At 42.8% G+C, this 23,393-nt stretch overlaps 1 protein-coding gene across 4 annotated transcripts in view; it reads right to left on the bottom strand.

Moving 5' to 3' along the window:
* The window catches only part of Arid1a (AT-rich interaction domain 1A), a 97,566-nt gene that overhangs the window by 34,570 nt on the left and 39,603 nt on the right, over positions 1-23,393 (bottom strand). For all 4 annotated transcript variants that reach the window (XM_004671212.3, XM_045148669.1, XM_045148670.1 and 1 more), the window contains exons 2-4: positions 22,490-22,702; positions 18,750-19,202; positions 16,253-16,369 (exon numbers count right to left, since the gene is read on the bottom strand). In XM_004671212.3, coding sequence (XP_004671269.2) covers positions 16,253-16,369; positions 18,750-19,202; positions 22,490-22,702 — 783 coding nt within the window. The remainder of the gene's footprint in view (positions 1-16,252; positions 16,370-18,749; positions 19,203-22,489; positions 22,703-23,393) is intronic.

Genomic DNA, 23,393 nt, shown 5'->3' with positions numbered 1-23,393 from the left:
GTTGGAGGTTTAATCACATCAAATGCTTCTGCTGAACATCTCCCCTAGGTGCCCCCACAATGAAACAATGCCAAAGACAATGAGAGTTGGCAAAGGAGAGATGGAGATGATGCTCCCACAGCAGTTCCTACTCCAAATTCTAGGAACCAGCAAAGGAGGCAGAAGCAAAAGGGAAGGAGCCAAAACCACACGACAATCCACAGGAGATGGCCAGCACAGACCCGGAGGTCCCAGAGGACTATTTAATTCATTGCCCAATATTCTTATATAGACCCAGCTATAAATTGGGCAGATTTTGTTGGGTGTGGGCTAGAGTAAGATGATGCCTCAAAAAACAAACAAACAAACAAACAAACAACGGGCGTGGTGGCACACGCCTTTAATCCCAGCACTCCGGAGGATCACAGTGAGTTTGAGGCCACCCTGAGAATACATAGTGAATTCTAGGTCAGCCTGGGCTAGAGTGAGAACCTATCTTGAAAAACAACACGAGGGATGGCACAGCGTTTAAGGCATTTGCCTGCAAAGCCAAAGGACCCAGGATTGATTCCTCAGGATCCACGTTAGCTAGATGCACAAGGGGGTACACGTGTCTGCAGTTAGTTTGCAGTGGCTGGAAGCCCAGGTGCACTCATTCTCTCTCTCTTTGTGTCAAATTAATTAATTAATTAAAATAAATAAATTTTTTAAAAAGAAGCATAAACTAGGGGCATCTTAAGAATTCTCAATGGGGATTTACTGGTTGAAACTTGTTCTCCAGTCTGTCATTATCAAGTTAACTAATCCCTCCCACCCCCTACCACACAACCCTTTCTCTCTAGTTAAAATGTACAATGTTTAGAGGGTCACTAGTTAATAGCCTTAAATCTGAGAAGGGGGTGGGGGGACACCTAAAAACTGGGTCAGAGTTGGGCCTGAGTTAGAGCAGTACATATTTATGGAATAAGGTTGTTCTAACCTCAGCAGGAAACAAGAGTACTGTAAAGCTTGAAAAGACAAAAAAGCTAGAAAATGCTATTTTCTTGGTGTCAAGCATATCCTGTTAGGAAGGCCAATCACACCTAGCCTGCTCCATGATGGAGACCATCAGCTGTGATCCTTGAACTCGAGTCAAGTGAGCAAAAAAGAAAGAGTGAGAGAAGGAAAGAAGACAGACTAGCAGGGTTCTGGGTGTTATAAATGTGAGAATGGGGAATGGATAAACTATGGAAACAGGAAAGACAGCCAGTAACTTTAAAGGCCTTTAAACCTAAAGAACAACTCAGGAGAGAAGCCAGGATGATATGGATGGAAAATCCAATCATTCATAGCTAGGCTTCCTCTAAATACTAATCCTTTCAGTTGAAGCCTGGGTCCTTTCCTACTTTGTGATCCTCCTACCTCAGCTTCCCCAGTGCAGGGATTCAAGGTGTGTGCCATGTTGCCCTCTTCTTAAATAAGACATTCAAAGGTCAAGGTTGAGGAGATGATCAACAGTAAAAGGCACTCATTTACAAAGTCTGTTGGCCATGTAAAGCTGGATAGGCATTTGTTTGCAGTGGCAAGAGAACCTTCCCTGGCGTGTACACACACACATTTTTTGTTTTTTAAGGTATGGCCTTATTCTAGCAAAGGTTGACCAAGAACTCACTCTGAAGCATCTGGCTGGCCTCAAACACACAGCAAGGCTACCTCTGCCGCTAGAGTGCTGGAATTAAAGGTGTGTGCCACTATGCCCAGTTAACAATACATATTTAAAAATTCAAAAAAGTAATTTTTTTTGTTTATTTTTATTTATTTATTTGAGAGCGACAGACAGACAGAGAGAGAAAGAGGCAGACAGAGAGAGAATGATTGCACACTACAGCCTCCAGCCAATGCACATAAACTCCAGATGCATGTGCCACCTTGTACATGTGGCTATGTGGGTCCTGGGGACATTGAGCCTCAAACCAGGGATCTTAGGCTTCACAAGCAAGCACTTAACTGCTTAACCATCTCTCCAGCCCTAAAAACTTATTTTTATTTGAGACAGACAGACAGACAGACAGACAGAGAGAGAGAGAGAATGAATGAATATGGGAGTGCCAGCACCTCTCTAGCCATAGCAAATGAACACCATCCAGATGCATGCTCCACCATGTGCATCTTGTTTACACAGGATCTGGAGAATTGAACCTGGGTCCTTATATTTCATAGGCAAGCACCTTAACCATTAAACCACATTAAAATTTTTTTTGAAGATTTATTTTTATTTATTTATTAGAGACAGAGAGAGAGGTGGGAGGAAGAGAGAGACAGAGAAAGAGAGAATGGGCACACTAGGGCCTCTAGCCACTGCAAACAAACTCCTGATGCATGTGCCACCATGTGCATCTGGCTTACATGGGACCTGGAGAATTGAACCTGGGTCCTTGGAATTTGTAAGGCAAGCACCTTAACTGCTAAGCCATTTCGCCAGCCCATCAATACATTTTAATAAAAGAATGTAATTGTCATCAAGAAGTATTTGCAGGTGAGCTCATATAATTCAGGTTCTGTTAAGTGGAAGCCAATTTATGAGGTAAGATCAAAGTGTGGCAGTCAGAGACCACACTTGTGTCTTCACAGGCTTCTGCAGGGGCTTTCTGGTCCCATCCTCCCCTTACCTGGTGCTGGCAGCAGCCACTGCTGCTGCTGTTTCACCCCTGGAGAGCAAGTTTGGGAGGATGGGGTGAGACCAGAGAGCAACCACCATGAAGGTGCCTCTGTGGATCAAATCCAGGTCAAATTTGGGCTTTGTTTTAGAAGCCTAAACCTAAACTATGATCTTTCAATCTGTCCCTTGTAATCCCAAATTCTCTACATTAAACTCTTTTCTACTAACCATACCTAGGCCTAGGAGAACTAACTACTCTGAATTCAGTATTATGGGATGACTAAGAGCAGTTGGGAAGGAAAGAAAGAACATAATTATTCACAAAGCATCCTCACTAATAAATAAGTGTTTTTCTTTGTTTCTTTCTTTCTTTCTTTCTTTTTGGTTTTTCAAGGTAGGGTCTGTCTAGCTCAGGCTGACCTGGAATTCACTATGTAGTCTCAGGGTGGCCACGCCCAGCTAATAAATATTTTTTTTACAAAAGAAAAACATGACTGGGTGTGGTGGCACACACCTTTAATCCCAGCACTCGGGAAGCAAAGGTAAGGGTATCGCCATGATTCAAGGCCACCCTGAGACTACATAGTGAATTCCAGGTCAGCCTGAGCTAGACTGAGACCTCAACTTGAAAAAAAGCAAAACAAAACTATTTATTTAAGAGGAAGAGAGAATGGGTGCATCAGAGGTTCCAGCCACTGCAAATGAATTCCAGACACATGAACTACTTTGTGCATCTGGCTTATGTGGGTCCTGAGGAATCAAACCTGGGTCCTTTGGCTTTGCAGGCAAGTGCTTTAAATGCTAATCTATCTCTCCAGCCCAAATAAATGTTTTTCTTAGGGGGACATGAATGGGGGTGAAGGGAGTAGTTTTTGTTTTTGTTTTTGAGGGTCTCACTCTAATACAAGTTGACCTGGAATTCACTATGTAGTCTCAGGGTGGCCTGGAACTCATGGTGATCCTCCTACCTCTGCCTCCCAAGTGCTGGGATTAAAGGTGTGTACCATCCCGCCCAGCTTGCATGTTGTTTTTGTATTCAAGGTAGGGTCTATCTCACTCTAGCCCAGGCTGACCTGGAACTCAACTCTGTAGTCCCAAACTGGTCCTGAACTCACAGAAATCCTCCTACCTATCTCCTCAGTGCTGGGATTAAAGTTGTACGCCACTATGCCCAGCTGTTCTTTAAATATATTTGTCCAGGACAGCCTCCTTCATTTCTTACTCCCTACACTTTCCCTTTCATTTGAAGCTGGCATGGAGTGGGTGGGTAGCATACAACATAGCACAAACAGCTAAATTAACTCATGCTTTCCTTTCCATCCCTATGCTCATCACAGGCTACTATTCTGCCTCAGATTCTACTACCCACCCTACCTAAAACAAGTGTAATATGGGCTTCAGGGAGGCTTAAACTACCAAGTGTCTTCCCAAGCAGAGAAAATATGTTTCCAAGTATCAGGTATGATAGAACTAAGGAACATAAGTCTTAACAACCTTGTGTGGCTAATGAGTAAGCATAAATTTGGCCTAACTTAACTTCATGTACCAATTTAAGGACTACAGCTTCCGCTAGCAGACTCGGGACAAAATGAAAGACAAGGTCAACTTCAATTGGCATGCTTCTGGAGAGAAGGCATTTCTGTCAGTCCTTCCTAGGTAGGTCTGACTGACTCGAGAAGCCATCACACTAGAGGTAAGGTTCAGTTGCTTTTCAGACTGAGGTTGTTTCGAAGAAAACAATGGCTCCAGCAAGAGGAATCTGTGTGAGATACACACAGGCAGGAAGCATAGCTCAGCTACCAATGACTAGAATAGAAACAGGAAATGGGCCCAGGAACAAGCATGCACTAATCTGCTGCAAGCAGCACAGGCTCCAGCAGGCACCAGTATCAGGGCTAGAACAGTGTGACTAAAACACAGAAGCAGATTGGCCAGCTCTGCCAGAGAACCAGCTCATTAGAGAGTGATGGCTACATGTACAAGGTAAGGTAGATGCTGCTCTGAGCTGCGTGGCATACATGACAGAGAGTGGGAATTTCCTTTTTAAGACTGAAGCACCTGACATGGTGGGATGGAAAGATAACTCCGATATAAAGACAAGGGGCCACCAACTCAGGACTTCTCTTAAAGACAAACAAAAAAGATCCTAGGAAGGACAACTGGCCTTCTCTTAGTACCATGAACAAAATGGAATAGAAACTGTAAGATTAAAATTCTTTAAAATCTTTCAATCTTTTAAGCATTTAGAGAATTTTTGTTAACCCTTCCCTCCAGCCCCACCAGCAAGAGACCTAAATAATAAAAAGCTGGCCCCTAAAAATCAGCTAGGTAGCAATAATCTAGGGATCTTTCACCAGAGGTTTATTGAATTTATATTTAAGGTGGGAAGGCAACCACTAGGGGTGAGAAAGCTCTTAGTGCTCCAGCAGAGGGACAGGCACAATGTGATGCCAACCTAAAAACAAGGGAGATGTTTCAGAGAAGGTTAATTCAGTTGGGGTTTCAAGTTAAAAGTAGAAGATAAACAGGGCATGGTGGCGCATGTCTTTAATCCCAGCACTCAGGAGGCAGAGGTAGCAGGATTGCTGAGTTAGAGGCCACCCTGAGACTACATAGTGAATTCCAGGTCAGCCTAGGCTAGATTGAGACCTAACTTGAAAAACAAATAGGTAAAGAAAAGTAGAAGTTTGTTAAGCTTTAAGAACACAGAGAGGGGCTGGGGAGAGGGCTCAGTGGGTAAAAGCACTTGCTGCGCAAGTCCTAGTACACAAGACTGACCTTCAGACCCCATGTAAAAAGCCAGGAGTCTTGGTGAATTTCTGTAATCCCAGCATAATGACTGTGCGATGGGAGGCAGGAGGCAGAGAAACAAACGTTTTCTGAAATCTCTCAGCAAACCAAACAAAACCTCTTACACAAACAACAATAACAAGAACAAGTGAGATCTAAAGCATCTGAAATGAGGTAGAAAGGCAAGGCCTCACCTGGAAGCTATACTCTGATACCCATATGCATTGCATGCAGGCTGGCTCTCTCTCACACATACAATTAAAAAAAAAAAAAAAAAAAAAAGGAAGGTAGGGCCAGGTATGTTAGCACAAGTCTGTAACCCTAGCACTAAAGCAGGAGGACTATGAGTTCCAGGATAGCCCTAGCCCATACAGGGAACTCCAGGGCAGCCTCAGTTGCGAGACAGGGAGATGGAGAGAGAGAGAGAGAGGAAAGGGGGAGTAGGGAAGAGGAAGAGAAGAGCAGGCTTATAAAGGTCTGAAGCAAAAGGAGAGAGGAAGGACCAACAGCTACAAGGGAAATAGAGGTTGTCAACAAAAAATGTAATGTTGGGCTGGAGAGATGGCTTAGCAGTTAAGACATTTGCCGGGATTCGATTCCCCAGAACCCATGTAAGCCAGACGCACAAGGTGGCGCATGTGTCTGGAGCTCATTTACAATGACTGGAGGCACTGACGCATCTATTCTCTTTCTCTCAAATAAAAAAATAAAGTATATTTAAAAACTTAAAACTGGTGGGGAGGGCAGTACCATGGGATATTTTTTTATTATCCTGGAAAATGTCAATAAAAATTGAGAAAAAAATTAAAAAGAAATATGTAGCTACAAGGAGCTTAAGGTATGGTTGAATGAAGGGAGATAAGTCTGTACAAGTATGCTGGCAATATGAATGGTTCCACTGTGAACTCTGGACTCCAGACCCGGGGTCTCAAAAGCATCAACAAAACAACTAATAATGGTCTCCCACAACTCTAAAATTAAAAAAACAAAACAAAACAAAACATTTCTTTATTTGCAAGGAGGGAGGGACAGAGAATGACGGAGCCCACTGGCATGCCAGATGCATACACTGTTCTGTGCATCTGACCTTATGTGGACACTGGGGAATAAACCCAAGCTGGTCCACTTTGCAAGCATCTGCTGAACCACCTTTCAAGTCAGCAAAATGTATTACTCCATGCTTCTAAACCATTATATAAATGAATTTCTTGGGGGAGATTGTTAAATGAGTAAAACTACAGCTGAGGAGATAGTTCAGTGGATAAGGGATTGCCATGCAATATGAAGCCCTGAGATCAGATCTCTAAAACTCACATAAAGCTGGACAGGTTACTAGTTCCCACCTAATAGATAACACAGCGCTTGTACAACAAGACAGCAGACAGGAGGAACCCTAGAAGCTTGTAAGCCAGCTTAGCCTGGTGCATGCAGCAGCCCAGAGCAAAGAGATCCTGTCTCAAGCAAGGTGGAAGGGAGGACTGACACCTGAGGCTGACCTCAGACCTCCACATGTGCACTGTGGCACATGTGCACCCACACTCACACAAAGTTGAGAAGGAATGTGACTGGAGAATATGTACTGCCAGCAAGGGCCCACACGGTGTCCACACTGCTGGACAATATTGTGAGTAGTAAGGATCTGACTTAGCATCAGCCAGGACGCTGTGTACCAGGGTTTGTTTCTATCCAACATGGGGGAACCAAGGACCCAATTTCTAGCCCCCATTCTACTCTGTGAGGCTCTTTCCTACTTGGTTCCTCCAAGCAGATCCTATGGGTTTGGCCATGGGGGGCACGACCCCTGTAGCTACTCTGTCACATCCCATTTATGCCTCCATCACCAGAAGGTCTGGGAAGACCAACGCTGTGCATTCATGTTCCTTCCTTTAGGACAAGTCTAGTAAATGTTACATGGTTTGAGTTCTGGCAGAAGTAAGGTGTGAAGGCAGAGGTAAGAGGATCATGGGTTTGAGGTATGATTGTGTTAAACAGCAAGGCCTGTCAACAATCAGACCATGATGAGTGCATTTTACTGGACAGAATTATAAAGGAAAATTTCATTTTAAATATTTTTAAATTTTTTCTGAGGTAGGGTCTTGCTCTAGTCCAGGCTGACCTGGAATTCACTATTCAGTCTCAGTGTAGGGCTGGAGAAATGGCTTAGTTAAGGTACTTGCTGTGAAGCCTGAGTACCCAGGTTTGATTCACTTACCTAAGCCAGATGTACTAGGTGGCACATGCATCTTGAGTTAGTTTGCAGTGGCTGAAGGCCTTGGCACACCCATTTTCTTTGGCCCCTCCCTCTGCCGCAAATAAATAAAAAAAAATAAAAAACTATATATTTTAAAAAGTCTCAGAGAGGCCTAAAGCTTATAGCCATGCTCCTACCTCTGCCTTCCAAGTGCTGGGATTAAAGGCATGTGCCACCATGCCCAGCCATCTTAAATGTTTTTTAAATTTTTTATTTATTTGGGGGGTGGGCAAGCAGGTAGGGAGAGAGAATGGGCAGGCCAAGCTATCCAGCTACTACAAACAAACTCCAGACACATGTGCTACCTTGTGTATCTGGCTTACATGGATCCTAGGGAATCGAATCTGGGTTCTTTGGCTTTGCAGGCAAACGCCTTAACCACTAAGCCATCTCTCCGGCCCCATTTTAAATATCTTTATTTATTTACTTATTTGAAAGAGGGAGAGAGGACGGGCATGCTAGAGCATCTAGCCGCTGCTAACGTACTCCAGATACATGTGTCCTTTAATCCCAGAAATAGGTAGGCAGAGGAAAGAAGCTTGCTGGGCCTTAAAAAAATTCTGGTTTTGACTTTTGCTTTCTTCATACGTAAGACAAGAGAAGGTGTCTAATTTATTTATTTATTTGAGAAGAAAGAGAAAGGGTTTGCCAGGGCCTCCAGCCAGTGCAAACGAACTCCAGATGCATGCGCTACCATGTGCAATTGGCTTATGTGGGTCCTGGGGAATTGAACCGAGGTCCTTTGGCTTTGCAGGCAAGAGCCTTAAACACTAAGCCATCTCTCCAGTCCAATGTCTAATTTTTAAAATATTTTATTAATTTATTTAACAGAGAAACAGGGAGGAAGGGAGAGAATGAGCGTGCCAGGGCCTCCAGCCATTCCATACCATATAATCTAAACTCACAGAGAACACCCCAGAATCAAAGTATGAGCACTGAATCTTTAATCCCAGCACAAAAGGCACAGGCAAGAGGATCATCAGGAGTTCGAAGCCAGCTTGGGACTACAGAGTGAATGCCAGGTCACTCTGCCCAAAGTTAAGACCCTACCCTGGGAAGTGGGGAAGAATGTGGTTTACCATTTCTTTCCCCTGCATAAAAAAAAAAAATCCCAATAAAAATGCTTTGGAACCAGAGAGATGGCTCCAAGGTGCTTGCTTTACCAGCCTGCTGATCAGAATTGGGGTGCTTAGCATCACTCAAGAATGGTGCATGCTTCTGTAATTCCAACATGTGTACAGCAATGACAGGGAGAGTCAGAAGAATCCTGAAGCTCAAGTAGGCAGCTGGCTTGGCCTTCTCAGTGACAACTAAGAGAAACTGTCTCAAAATCCGGAGCAAAACCTCAAAATTGCTTTCTGATCTCCATATACATGCAGGGACACACAAGGATGTCCACACACACAAAAGCATAAAATAAATACTTTAAGACAAATCCAACTGTCCATATTCCTTGAAATATAAATTCAATATGAGGTCTGGGAAGACAGCTCTACAGTTGAAGGTATTTGTTTGCAAAGCTGGCCAGCTAGAATTCAATTCCTCAACAACCACATACAGCCAGATCATTTGCTCATAGTAGCAAGAGACTCTGCCTTACACATCCACACATGTGAAAATATATATATATATATTTTAATTCAGCCTGGAGAGATGGCTTACCAGTTAAGGTACTTCCCTATGAAGCCAAAGGACCTTGGTTCAATTTTCCAGGTCCCATGTAAGCAAGATGCACAAGATGGCGCATGTATCTACAGTTCGTCGGCAGTGGCTAGAGGCCCTGGCGTGCCCATTCTTTCTCTCTGTCTCTAATAAATATATATTTTTTTTAAAAATCAGAAAAAAATTTAAAATTCAATATGGGCCGGACATGATGGGCCTTTAATACCATCACTCAGGAGTTCGAGGCCACCCTGAGACTACGTAGTGTATACCAGGTCATCCTGGACTACAGTAAGACCGTACCTCGAAAAACAAAATACAGCAATAAAAAAAAAATAAAATAAATAAATAAAATTCAATGAGTCATTTTTCCCTGTACCCTTAGCTTCCAGAAATATCATACAATCTTGGTCTTCTGCTGATCTTTACAATGCTCTGTTGGCTATGTCCACCTGATGACTGCAGGCACTGGTCAGGACTCCATCTGGTTACATTCTATGTAATCTATGTCACTCCAATGTTTAACTATTAACTACCATATAAGACAACTCTCCAACTCTACCTAAATCTACCCCCATTCTTTCATCTATGGCTAGTAAGTAGACATTTGTTCCTGGACATATCATTATATTAATTATACCACAACATAAAAATGTCACTTCTGGCTGGGTGTGCTGGCACACACCTTTAATCCCAGCATTCAGGAGGCAGAGGTGTAAGGATTGCTGTGAATTTGAGGTCACCCTGAGACTACATAGTGAATTCCCAGTCAGCCTGGGCTAGAGTGAAACCCTACCTCAAAAAATAAAATAAATTTAATTAATTAAAGAAAGGGGGGGTGCTGGAGGGTTGGCTCAGTGGTTGAGGCACTTGCCTGCAAAGCCAAAGGACCCAGGGTCAATTCCCCAAGGCCCAATGTAAACCAGATACCAGGGCCTCCAGCCACTGCAAACAAACTCCAGATGCATGTACCACCTTGTGTATCTGGCTTATGTGGGTCATGGAGAATCAAACCTGCATCCTTTTGTTTTGCAGGCAAGTGCCTTAACCATTAAGCCATCTCTCCAACCCCAGGACTCTTTTTTATTTTGAAAAATTTGAATTAAAAAAAAAAAAAAAAAGCAAGGCATAGTGAGGTGCACCTTTAATCCCAACACTTGGGAGGCAGAGATAGGAGGATCACAGTGAGCTCGTGAGTTCAAGGCCCCCTTGAGATTATAAACTGAATTCCAAGTCCAAGGATTTCAAGATGCTATCTTGAAAGAAATTACATACATACATACATATACATATACATATACATGTGTGTGTGTGTGTGTATGTGTGTATGTATGTATGTATGTATGTATGTATGTATGTATGTATATCTATATATATTGGTCTAGCATGGTGGCACTTGTCTTTAATGTATGTATGTATGTATGTATGTATATATATATATATTGGCCTAGCATGATGGCACTTGTCTTTAATCCCAGCACTTGGTGGTGGTGGTGGAGGGAGGGGCGCAGAGGTAGAATTGGCATGAATATGAGGTGAGCCTGAGACTACTTAGTGAGTTTTAGGTCAATCTGGGCTGGGTGAACACCCTACCCTTGAAAAACTAAAACAAAAGAATTCGTTTATTTCTTTATTATTTACTTGTTTGTGAACAGTGAGAGAATGGGCACACTAGGGCCCCTTGCCACACGTAAATGAACTACAGACACATGTACCACTTTTTTTTGTTTTTGTTTTTTTGAGGTAAGATCTCACTACCCCAGCTGAACTGGTATGTGCCACCACACCACGTTACTTTTAATGTTGGAACTGGGAAATTCAAACTGGACTAGCAGACTTTGCAACACCTGTAACCACTGTGCCATCTCCCTAGTCCTGTGTTGGGATTCTTTTCTTTTTCAAACATCCAAGACAGGAGGATTTTAAAAATTTTTTAAATTTATATTTATTTGAGTGAGAGAGAAAGAGGCAGAGAGAGAAGAGGGAGGGAGAATATGAGAGTACCAGGGCCTGTAGCCACTACAAACTAACTCCAGACACATGCAAGGGAACAGAACCTGGGTCCTTTGGCTTTCAAGGCAGGTGCTTTAACTGCTAAGCCATCTCTCTAGCCCATGTGCTGGGATTTGTTAGGTGGGACCTGGGGATCCAAATTCTAGTCATTGGGCTTGCAAAGTGAGGTCTTTGAACCAGTGAGCCATCAACCAAGCCATGAAGGGCTTTATTTTAGGTAAAATAAAATTTGCCTTTAGTCAGTAAAATCACCACAGAAGTTATCTAACTTGAGCCCACAAACCTGATGAGGAAGAACTCTAAAAAATAAAAAATACAGACCTAAATCTGAAAAATGGTGTGTGTGTGTTGGGGGAGGGGGCAGCAAGGAGACACAGCAATCTGTTGGATAATCATGTAGATCTTATTCTAAGATAAATGAAAAATTAACTCATTAAATATAAGGATAATATAACCAGGATAAAGGCAGCTAAATGACATGTCATTGAAAAGCAGACAGCAGTTAAAGGTATTTCTTGCAAAGTCTGATGGTCCAGGTTCAATATCCAGTACCCAGGTAAAACCAGATGAGGATTCCTTTGCAGTAAGAGATCCTGATGTGCATATGCACATGTGTGCATACATATGTCTGAATTTAAAAAAAAAAATGTAGCAAAGCAAAAATTCCTTAGAAGACAAAAGAAGCATCACAATCCCAGTGCCTCAGAGTGAAGCACATACGGGAGTAAGTGAAAAGGGTGACATGGAGGGTGGCAGTGCAGCCAGCCTGCACTTGCTCTGGTGCTGAGCTCACACTGATGCCCTTACACCCTGGTTTAGGGAAGGAATGACTAGAAAACCTAGAAATCCTGTCACAACTGGTTAAGGAAAAAAGGTGGGGCTAGAAGGATGGCTAAGCACTTGAGGGGCTTGCCTGCCAAGCCTAAGGATCCAGGCTTGATTCCTCAGTACCCACATAAGCCAGTTGCACAAGGTGGCAGATACTTCTAGGGCTTGTCTGCAGTGGCTGGAGGCCCTGGCATACCCATTCTCTATCTGCATCTCTTTTGCAAATAGCTAATAAAATAAAATAAAGGGCTGGAGAGATGGCTTAGTGGTTAAGGCACTTGTCTACAAAGCCTAAGGACTCACGTTTGACGCTCCAGGTCACCCGGACACTAAATGCACAGAGACGCAACTGTACAACGTGGCACATGCACACAAGGGGTGCATGTGTCTGGAGTTCAACCGCAGTGGTTGGAGGCCCTGGGGCACCAATTCTCTCTCTGGCATTAAAAAAAAAAAAAAAAAAAAAAAAAGGAAAAGGAAAAGTACAAAGAAAAGAGACAACAACAAAAAAGAAGGCAGTCTGTTGGGCTTGCCTCAGAAACAAACAAACAGGGCTGGAGAGATGGCGTGGTGGTTAAGCACTTGCCTGTGAAGCCTAGGGACTCCGGTTCGAGGCTTGGTGACCCAGGACCCATGTCAGCCAGATGCACAAGGGGGCGCATGCGTCTGGAGTTTGTTTGCACTGGCTGAAGTCCTGGAGCACCCATTAACTCTCTTTCTCTCTCTCTGCCTCTCTCAAATAATAAGAATGAACAAAAAAATTAAAAAACAAACAAAAAACACCAAGATGACAGCATGGTGATATATCGCAATAATCCTAGCACTTGGAAAGCTGAGACAGGAGAGTTCAAGGCCAGCCAAGGGGCCAGTTAGAACTACATAGCAACACCCTGTCTCAAAAAAATAAAAACTGGGTTAAACATTTCTGACATTCAAGTGAAGTTCATCAATATGCAGAAAAGGATTACAATACATACTAGTGAGAAGGGTTAAAGTGATCTTTTGGGGCTAGAGAGATGGCTAAGCAGTAAAGGCTGTTGCTTGCAAAACCTGATGCTCTGAGTTCAATTTCCCAGTACCTATGTAAGGCCAGATGCACTGAGTGGCACATGAATCTGGAGTTCATTTGTATTGACAGGAAGTCCTGGTACACCTGCTTTCTGTCTGCCTTTCTCTTTGTATCTCACTCTATCAAATAAATAAAAAGTAAAAACAAACAAAATAAAAAGGGGAAGAGTGATCCTTCATTTATTTACTCGTGCTAATTACTCAGCTGAGAAAATCAGCATTCTTAGAAATCTCATCCTGGCCTCAGAAGCTTGGACTGAGAGTAAGACCATGCTTCAGAGGTCTTCTGGACAAGCCATGGAAGCTTCATAATGCCTTTAAAAGATAAGAGAAGGCAGTTGGGAGTGATGGCTTTAAGTCTGATGACAGCTTGGACTATGTAGTGAGTTCCAGTGAAACCTAGGCTACAGAACAAGACCTTGTCTCAATAAATAAATAAATAAATAGATAGATAAATAAATAATAAACATCCCCCCCAACAAATAAATAAAAGAGTCAAAAGCTATTTTCAGCCAGGCATGGTGGCGTACGCCTTTAATCCCACCACAAGGGAGGCAGAGGTAGGATTGCCATGAGTTAAAGGCCACCTTGAGACTACATAGCAAATTCCAGGTGAGAGCCTAACTTGGGGGTGGGGAGGAGAGGAAAAAGGGGAGGAAGAGGAAAAAAAAAAGAAGCAATTTTCTCAAGTCCTAGCAACTAAGGAGACAGGATGCATATCTAAGTAAATTCAATTGTTTTGATAGTGCCAGTCTCACAATGGAGCCTAGGCTAGCCTGGAACTCACTATATAGCCCAGGCCAGCCTCAAACTCACAGCAACCCTCCTTTCTGTCTCTGGCTCCTGAAGTATTGGAATATTGAGTTATCATGCTTAGCTCTTTTTATATAACTTATTTGGGGGCTGGACAGATGGCTTAACAGTTAAGGCGCATGCCTGCAAAGCCTAAGGACCCAGGTTTGAGTCTCCAGGTCTCATGTAAGCTGGTGGCGCTTGTGTCCAGAGTTCATTTGCAGTGGCTAGAGGCCCTGGTATGGCCATTCTCTCTTTCTCTCACTCTTATAAATATATATAAATACATAAATAAAACAAAATCTAAAAAAAAAAAATTTGGGGGCCAAGCATAGTGACATACCCTTTAATCCCATCACTTGGGAGGCAAAGGTAGGAGACCAGCCTGGGCTCATGTGAGACCCAACTTTGAAAAAACCAAAAACAAACAAAAAACTGATTTGGGCATAGGTGACCTTCCATTTCCTAACTGAAGCAGGACTTATTATAGAGGGGTTACCACTTAAAACTTTACAAAAATTCAGAGAAATCTAATTTTATTTTTGTGCTTTTGATATTGACTTTTAGGGGTTAGAGTTGGATCAGCAATTAAAGGTAAAAAAACAAACAAGCTGGATGTGGTGACACACCCCTTTAATCCCAGCACTTGGGAGGCAGAGGTGGGAGGATCGCCGTGAGTTCGAGGCCACCCTAAGACTACATAGTGAATTCCCGGTCAGCCTGGACTAGAGTGAGACCCTACCTCAAAAACAACAACAACAAACAAACCCCAAAACCAACCAAACAAACAAATAAAGTTGTGCATGTATCTAGTCTGTAGTACCACCTAGAGACCCTGGTGTATCCACTCAAGCACTGAGGAGCGCCCCCCCCCCCCCCCGACTACAAAGTGAATTCCAGGTCGGCCTGGACTACAGCAAGACCCTACCTCGAAAACCAAATAAATTAAATAATGGGTTGGAGAGATGGCTTAGTGGTTAAGGCGCTTGCCTGTGAAGCCTAAGGATCCAGGTTAGACTCCCCAGAACCCTTGAAAGCCAGATGTACAAGGTGGAACATGCATCTGGAGTTCAATTGCAGTGCCTAGAGACCCTGATCTGCCAATTATCTCTCATTTAAAAAAAAAAGATAATGACTTTCAGAAATAAGGCTACACAAATGAAGTGACAGGGGCACAAGCAAACATTCCTACAATAGTCTAACATTAAATACTTATGTTAATTGCCTTTCAGGTATCAAGTAGTACTTGTGCTCTTGAGATGATTATAATGGTAGATATTTATGGAGTATCTACCATACACCAAGAGCTCTTCTATGAATCAACAATGTTAGTTATAGTACCACATGAAGTAGTTTAGTTTTTATTTTACAGATGTGAAAACCACGGAACAGAAGTGACTTGCCCATGGCTACAGACATAGTGGCAGAATTAATATGTCGGATATAGAAACTGGCATTAGAGCTCAAAATCCTAAACACTGGACTCTACTGCCTTTCTCAGTTTACAGTCAGTGGATTCATAAACAAGCACCTGGTTCCATAATTAAATACTTGGGCACTAAGCACTCTACCAGACAAAGGCATCTATTCATATAAAACCAGTACTAAAAAAGCAACTTTTACTCCACCCATGCTCAATGCAACTAAAAACTGGAACGCATGGTGACACATGCCTTAATCACAGCACTCAGGAGGCAGAGGTAGGAGGATCGCTGTGAGTTTGAGGTCAGACTGAGACTGATTCCAGGTCAGCTTGGGCTAAAGCGAGATCCTACCTTGTAATTCTAGCACTCAGGAGGTAGAGGCAGGAGAATCAGGTGGTCTAGGGTCTAAGTCAGCCTGGAATGTAAGATTATCTTAAACAAGCAAACAACAACAACAAAACCCTCTTAACAAATTATAATACTATAATCTAGGCAGGAAACAAAATAGACCTCTTTTTTTGGCTTTCAAGATAGGGTCTTGCACCAGTCCAGGCTAACCTGGAATTCACTATGTCATCTCAGGCTGGCCTCAAATTCTCGGCACTCCTCCTACCTCGGCCTCCTGAGTGTTGGGATTAAAGGTGTGTGTCACCATGCAAAGCCTACAAAATAGACATTCTTTAAAGATTAGTCTATGAATTCCTACTGAGAACTTTGAACACATTCAGATCAATACCACCAATACATCAGCCAGAAACTGTTTCCTCTCTGTCCTACCACATTTTAAAAGGTAGCAGAAACACTCACAGGCAAGCTGGAGGGTCTTGACTGAAGGCTCAAATTCATATCTTCTTGCCCTCCTTTACTGGAGGTCATTGAGGGGGCTGAGGATGCCTGAGATCCAAATGAATCTTGAGAAAGCTCCTAAAGTAGAGAAACAAAAGCCACAAGAGCCTGATTTTAAAAAACAGGCAAGCTTACTGAATGGTGAAAAAGGGTCAGTGGTTAAAGCTGCTTGGTTGCACAGCCTGATGACCCAAGTTGAATTCCACAGTACTCATGTAAGCCAGTACCTATGGAAAACCAGATGTACCAAGTGGTGTATGTATATGGAGTTTGTTTGCAGTGACAAGAGGCCCTGTACACTCACTCATTTTCTTTCTCTCCCTTCATCCCACAAATAAATAAATATTAAAGACTGGTGAAAGACCTATGGTGATTTCTCACCCAGGGAGACTGGATATGACAGAAAAAATAATTTTACATGTATTATTTGAAAACAGAAAAGCCCAAGCAATAGCTCTTAAGAAAAAAAAAGTCAGCAGTGAGCACAGTAGGCTGAGGCAGGAGGATGTAAAATTCAAGGCCAGCCTGGGCTATGTAAGGAGTTTGAGGCCAGCCTTAGCTACTTAGTAAGGTCCTAGCTCAAATAAATAAATAGCAGAAAGAATAAGAACTATTGCATGTTTATTACTATCCGCAGGGAGCCATCATTTAAGGTTAAATGTGGGAGTCTAGGTAAGTATAAAACACCTATAAGGAACAAGTCCAATTAATTTAGAGAACAAAAGCTGTATGTGGTGGCTTACACTTTCAATCCCAGCACTGAGGAGGCTGAGGTAAGAGAATCACTGTACATTTGAGGCCAGCCTGAGATACAGATTTGAGTTCCAGGTTAGCATGAGCTAGAGGAAGACTTTGCCAATAAATAAATAAGTAAATAAATAAATAAATAGCCACCTCCACCCCAATTCATGCTAGCACCTCTTGTCAAAAAAAGAAAAAAAAGTAATGCTGGGCATGGATGGTACACGACTTTAAAAACTCCCAGCACTTGGGAGGCTGAGGCAGGAGGATCACTGTGAGTTTGGGAACACCTGAGACCCCATAGTGAATTCCAGGTCAGCCTGGCTAGAGTGAGAAAAACAACAAAAAAGTGAATAAAGCTCTCTTCAAAGACCTTGCCTTGGATGAGAGACTTATCCTAACAATGTCACCAAAGCACAAAAATCTTTAGTGTGTGGGGCCAGAGAAGGTTCAGCAGTTAAAGGTGCTTGCTTTCAAAGCCTGACTGCCCAAATTCTATTCCCCAGTTCCCATGTAATGCCATATGCACAAAGTGACACATGCGTCTGGAATTTGTTTGCAGTGACAGGAGGCCCATTCTCACGTGCCCATTCTCATTCTCTCTCTCTCCTTGCAGATAAATTAATTAAAAAAAAAAAATCTTTCGGGGCTGGAGAGATGGCTTAGCAGTTAAGTGCTTTCCTGTGAAGCCTAAGGACCCCAGTTCAAGGCTCAATTCCTCAGAAACCACGTAAGCCAGATGCACAAGGTGGCACATGTATCTGGAGTTCATTTGCAGTGGCTGGAGGCCCTGGCGTGCCCATTCTCTATCTACCTATATGCCTCTCTCTGTCGGTAGCTCTCAAACAAACAAACAAATAAATAAATATATAAATAAACAAGAATAGTCAGGGCCGGACAAATGGCTTAGCAGCTAAGGTGTTTGCCTGCGAAGCCTAGGGACCCTGGTTCAATTCCCCAGGACTAACATAGGCCAGATGCACAAGGGGGGCACATGCATCTAGAGTTTGTCTGCAGTGGCTAGGGGCTCTGGCATGCCCATTCTCTTTTTCTCTCTATCTGCCTCTTCTTCTCTCCCTCTCTCTCAAATAAATATATTAAAAAACATATTTAAGCTGGGTGGGTGGTGGCGCACACTTTTAATCCCAGCACTCAGGAGGCAGAGGTAGGATTGTCCTGAGTTCAAGGCTACCCTGTTAATTCCAGGTCAGCCTATGCCAGAGTGAGACCCTACCTTGAAAAATGAAAATAAAAACAAAACAATATATTTTTTTTTTAAAGAATAAAAGAGCAGGGTATGGTAGTGCATGCCTTTAATACCAGCATTCAGGAGAGAGAGATAGGATCACTGTGAGTTCTAGGCCATCCTGAAGAGTACATAGTGAATTCCAAGTCAGCCTGGGCTAGAGCGAGACCCTACCTCAACTAAAACCAAAATAACCACAACACAAAAACAAAATTGGTCTTATTACTTCTATTTTTTATCTATGCCATTTCCACTGTCCTATTTTTCATCAGTAAGTAGAGCTACAGGTTTTTATACAGTTAAGGTTATGCTTTTATTAATTCAATCAATCCAGTCAGCATGTTTACTCAGAGCTTAATTGGTTTTTAAGTAGACATTAGAAAGCCAATTTGTATGGCAGAGTTGTCATGACACCAACCCCCAAGCTGCCTGTGGTCATGGGCTGGGAAGGGCAGAAGGTAGGGATCTTACCTGTGGTGGAGGGAAGCGCTGCTGGGAATAGGCAGTTTGCTGGGACTGCTGAGACTGGGACTGAGGATATGCAGCCTGCTGGGACAGCGTCGAGGATGCTGGCTGCTGAGGTTGCTGCTGCTGGTAGGGAGACTGTGCCTGTGGCTGTGAGTAGGGGGTCTGGCTCTGGGGGTGCTGCTGTGTCGTGGACTGCTGGGAAGGGTATGGAGTTGGGGATTGCTGATGTGGTGGCTGGGATGGCTGCTGGGAATAAGGAGGCTGAGAGGACTGAAGCTGAGGAGGCTGAGACTGCGGCTGCTGCTGATATGAAGGTTGGGCATGAGGGGTCTGGGATGGTGGTTGTTGGGAGTATGGTGGCTGCTGCTGCTGTGGGTGAGGACTTTGCTGGTTGTAATATGGAGTCTGGCCCTGCTGACCATATCCACTGGGGCCTTGCTGTCCATAAGGAGGAATCTGTAAGAAAGGAAAAGATAGTTTTAGCACTAACCAAGATGAAGAACAGTGAAGTGTTCTATCAGAAGCTGTGTCATAATTTGAGCATGGTTGCTTACACCTACAATCCCAAACTGAAGCAGGCAAATTGTGAGTTCAAGGCCAGCCAGATCTACATAGTGAGTTAGGGACAGCCTAGGTTAGTCTCAAAAAACAATAAACAAACATAAGGAAGCTGTATCTTTCAGGCAAGGCATGCCTCAAACTAAGAAGGCTGGAGAGATGGTTCAGTTTAAGTGCTTCCTATGCAAGCATGAGGACTGGAGTTCTAATCTTCAGCATGTAGGTGAAAATGGGCATGATGGTGCATGCCTGTAATCCCAGCACTGGGAAGGCAGAGACTGCTGGATCTCTAAGGCTTACTGGCTAGTCTAGCCATATTGGTGAGCTCTAAATTCAACAAGAAGCCCTGTCTCAAAAAGCAAGGTGCTCATTTGCAGTATGTCCACACATGTACACGCTCAAATAAATAGAAAAATAAAAATTTAAAAATATAATGTCAGGCATGGTGGCACACATCCTTTAATCCCAGCACTTGGGAGGCAGAAGTAGGAAGATCACTGTGAGTTCGAGGCCACTCTGGGCTACAGTGATAGAGTGAGACCCTACCTTGAAAAACCAAAAGGCATGGTGACTAACACCTGTAATCCCTACATGCAGAGGCAGAGGTAGGAGAATCACCATTACTTTGAGGCCAGCCTGAGACTACATAGTGAATTTCAGTTCAGGCCAGGCTAGAGACCCTACCTCAAAAACAAACAAACAAAGTGAGGAGCACTTGAGGAAGACACCTGACATTAACCTCTGGTCTCTACATGTATACACACGTGCACCTACAAACATGAGCACACATACATGCACAGAACACAAATGTAAAAAATTAAATTAAATTTTAAAAAAAAGAACACAAATGTAAAAAAAAGGGGGGGGGTCCTGAGTTCAACCCTGTCTAAACTGAACCAGGAAGAAAGGCCAAACATGGTTATTGGTTGGTTTGTTTACACATAGACTGCATTCATCTACTGCCAATTTACACTATTTAATATTCAAACAAGTCACATGAGTTCAAGAACAGCCTATTCTTTTACTCATGGCCTACAATGTTTTTATGTGTTAGGAATTTGTCCCCTAACCACAATGAAGAGGTAACAGCAGCCTGGTTCAAGCAATAGAAAAGCCTCGTGTTTAGTAATCTACACAGTGCAAATCACTAAGGTAACTTAATTCTTTCTTTCATTAGTCTTTAAAAAATATTTGGGGAGGGGAGTTCAAAAGAAAGTTTAGTTGGCAAAGTGTTTGCCTTGCAAGCATGAGGAACTGAGTTGTATTCCTAGAACTCATGTAAAATGCCAGGAATGACAATGGGGCTGTGCCTATTATCCCAAGGCTGGGGAAGAAAGGAGAATCTCGGGACTTGCTGGCAAGCCAGTATGACCTAATTGCCTAACTGAAAAATGAGAACCTGTCTTTAAAAAAAAAAAAGGTATAGCGTTACTGAGAATGGTACCAAAGCATGTCTCCTGGCCTGTATACTTGCGCGAACACATGTACATCCATCCACATACAAGAATACTCAAAAAAAGAAAAAGAAAAATATTTGGGAAACTATATAGTTGGCAAAATGCTTGCCTAGCATGCGTGAAGCCGTAGGTTAGGTCCCTAGCACTGCATAAAATCTCATTTTCTATATTTAACAGCTTTTTTAAATTCTGTTTTTGTTTTCCCAAAGTAGGGTCTCCCTCTAGCCCAGGCTGACCTGAAATTTACTATGTAGTCTCAGGGTTGCCCTGAACTCACAGTAATCCTACCGCTGCCTCCCAAGTGCTGGCATTAAAGGAGTGTACCAGTATGCTCATCTTTAGACTATATAGTGAATTCCAGGTTAGCATGAGCTAGATAAAAATAATTATTTGAAAGAAAGGGAGATGGACTGGAGAGATGGCTTAGCAGTTAAGGCATTTTACTGCAAAGCTGAAGGATCATGGTTTGACTCTCCAGGACCCACTTAAAAGCCAGCTGCACAAGCATCTGCTGCTTGTTTGCAGTGGCCCAGACATGCTTATTCTCTCCCTCTCTGCCTCTTTCTCTCAAATAAATAAATGTATTGAAAAACATTTTAAAAAGAAAGGGACAATGTATGCATTGTGTGCAAATGGACCTCCTGCTGCTGCAAACAAATTCCAGGTGCTTGCACCACTTTGTGTGTCTGGCTTTACATGAGTCCTGGGGAACTGAACCTGGGCAAGCAGGCTTTGTATGCAAATGCCTTTCACAGCTGAGCCATCTCCCTAACCCCTACTGAAAATCTTTCTTTGCTTTAAAGTCTTAGAAGTAATTTCAGACTTTATATACTGTCCCCCACTATTTCAGCGAATCACTTGGATATAATGGTAGAAAATCTACCAAAATAAAAAGATGAGGGAGAATGCAGGGGGCTGAGGCCATAGCTCAATGGTATATTGTAGGCCTCTAGTTTTGATTCCCCAGTATGAGAAAAACAAAACAACAAAGCAGGGTATAGTGGTGTACACCTTTAGTTCCAGCACTTGGGAGGCTAAAGTAGGAGGACAGAGGTGAGTTCGAGTCAACCTGGGGCAACAGTCAGTTCCAGATCAGCCTGGGCTAGAGTGAGACTCTTCCTCGGGGAAGAAAAAAATGTTATGGATGATTAGGTGGGTAAATGCCAGAAAATCTTTACATTTGCAATGGTATTATTAGAATCTCTATTGTTCAGTATTCTCCTTTCTTCCATTCCAAGTCCCTCTGAAACATTCTTTTTGACCTAGGCTGCTTACATTGAAGGCTTTAGCCTTAGGAAATATCAAGAGCCTCTTCATCCCCACAGCAAATGGTGAAGAGAAAAATGATAGATGGGTTAGATTGGGTTCTAACCCCAGGATATGAAAGAGACACTGACAGACATGGAGGGTACATAAGATGGTGCCCACCATCTGGCCTTATTAGCAGCATATTATAGTTAGCTGAGCCAGGTATCTTATGCTTTTTAATCGTCAGGTTTTTTTTTTTTTTTTTTTTGTTTTTTTTTGAAGTAGTCTCTCACTTTAGCCCATTCTGACCTGGAATCCACTATGTAGTCCAGGCTGGCCTTGAACTCACTGGATCCTCATACCTCTGCTGAGACTAAAGCCAATTGCCACTATCAACAGGCTGATCAACAGGTTCTGAAGGCAGGGGCATTCTAATTCCACAGACAGCAAAGAGAGTCAAAGTAATCAGTTATCATCTACCTGCTGTGCATAAGAGAGGCCACCCATGGCACTCTGTGCCCGGCCCTGCATGGTCATTGGGTACCGCTGTGGAGTCTGGGACCCATATGGCTGCCCTGGGTACCCATGTCCTGGCTGCGGTCCTGATGGAGGTCCCTGTTGTTGCGAGTATGGGTTAGTCCCACCATACGGCTGAGGTCTCATCTTGCCCATCTGATCCATTGGACTGGATGGCTACAAAATAAAAGAGTATTTCCATTAGCCTCTTGCTTTGATGGCTTTTGGACAATATTAACATATAACCCAAGCATACAGGTCTTTTGAAGTATGTATGCCACACAGGAAATCAGTTACTATGAAAAATGTAATGGGACAAACTCAGTAACCCTTGAGTAAGTCATTACCAGGATTTTGATTTTGTCACATGTAAAATGAAAATGTCACCTGTTTCTGAAAGTATCTTGTAAGCTAAAAATTACTTTGTAAATATGGCACTACTGAAGATTCAAGGGATAGATCAGGTGTAGAGCAATAAACATATACACTATATATACGGTATAAGTCAGAACAAAAGGCCCTTTCATCAGCTAAGGAGTATGCATTACTATAACCCTGTTTAATATTAAAACTGACATTTAAATACTATGGCCTGAAGTTCAAACATATAAGCATTCTAGGAAACAGAGAAAAAGGAGGGGGGGATAGGGAGACAAGCAAGTTAGTTTGATCCAGGTATTTCAATTCTCCCACTAATAGAAACTTTTCCTTTATACATTTTAGGCCTGTTTGCATCACAGCACAAGGATTTACAGTTCTCCTTTCTTCCAGTGAGTGACAAAGCTAAACAGCAGTTGGTGAAGGAGCAGTAAATGAGTTTAGAACTTGGTACATCAAGTAGAAATTTCATTGCTCTTAAAATTTAAGA

The sequence above is a fragment of the Jaculus jaculus genome, chromosome 5 (assembly GCF_020740685.1).
Source record: "Jaculus jaculus isolate mJacJac1 chromosome 5, mJacJac1.mat.Y.cur, whole genome shotgun sequence".
Taxonomy (NCBI): Eukaryota; Metazoa; Chordata; class Mammalia; order Rodentia; family Dipodidae; genus Jaculus; species Jaculus jaculus.
This window is presented reverse-complemented; position numbering and strand designations above follow the sequence as displayed.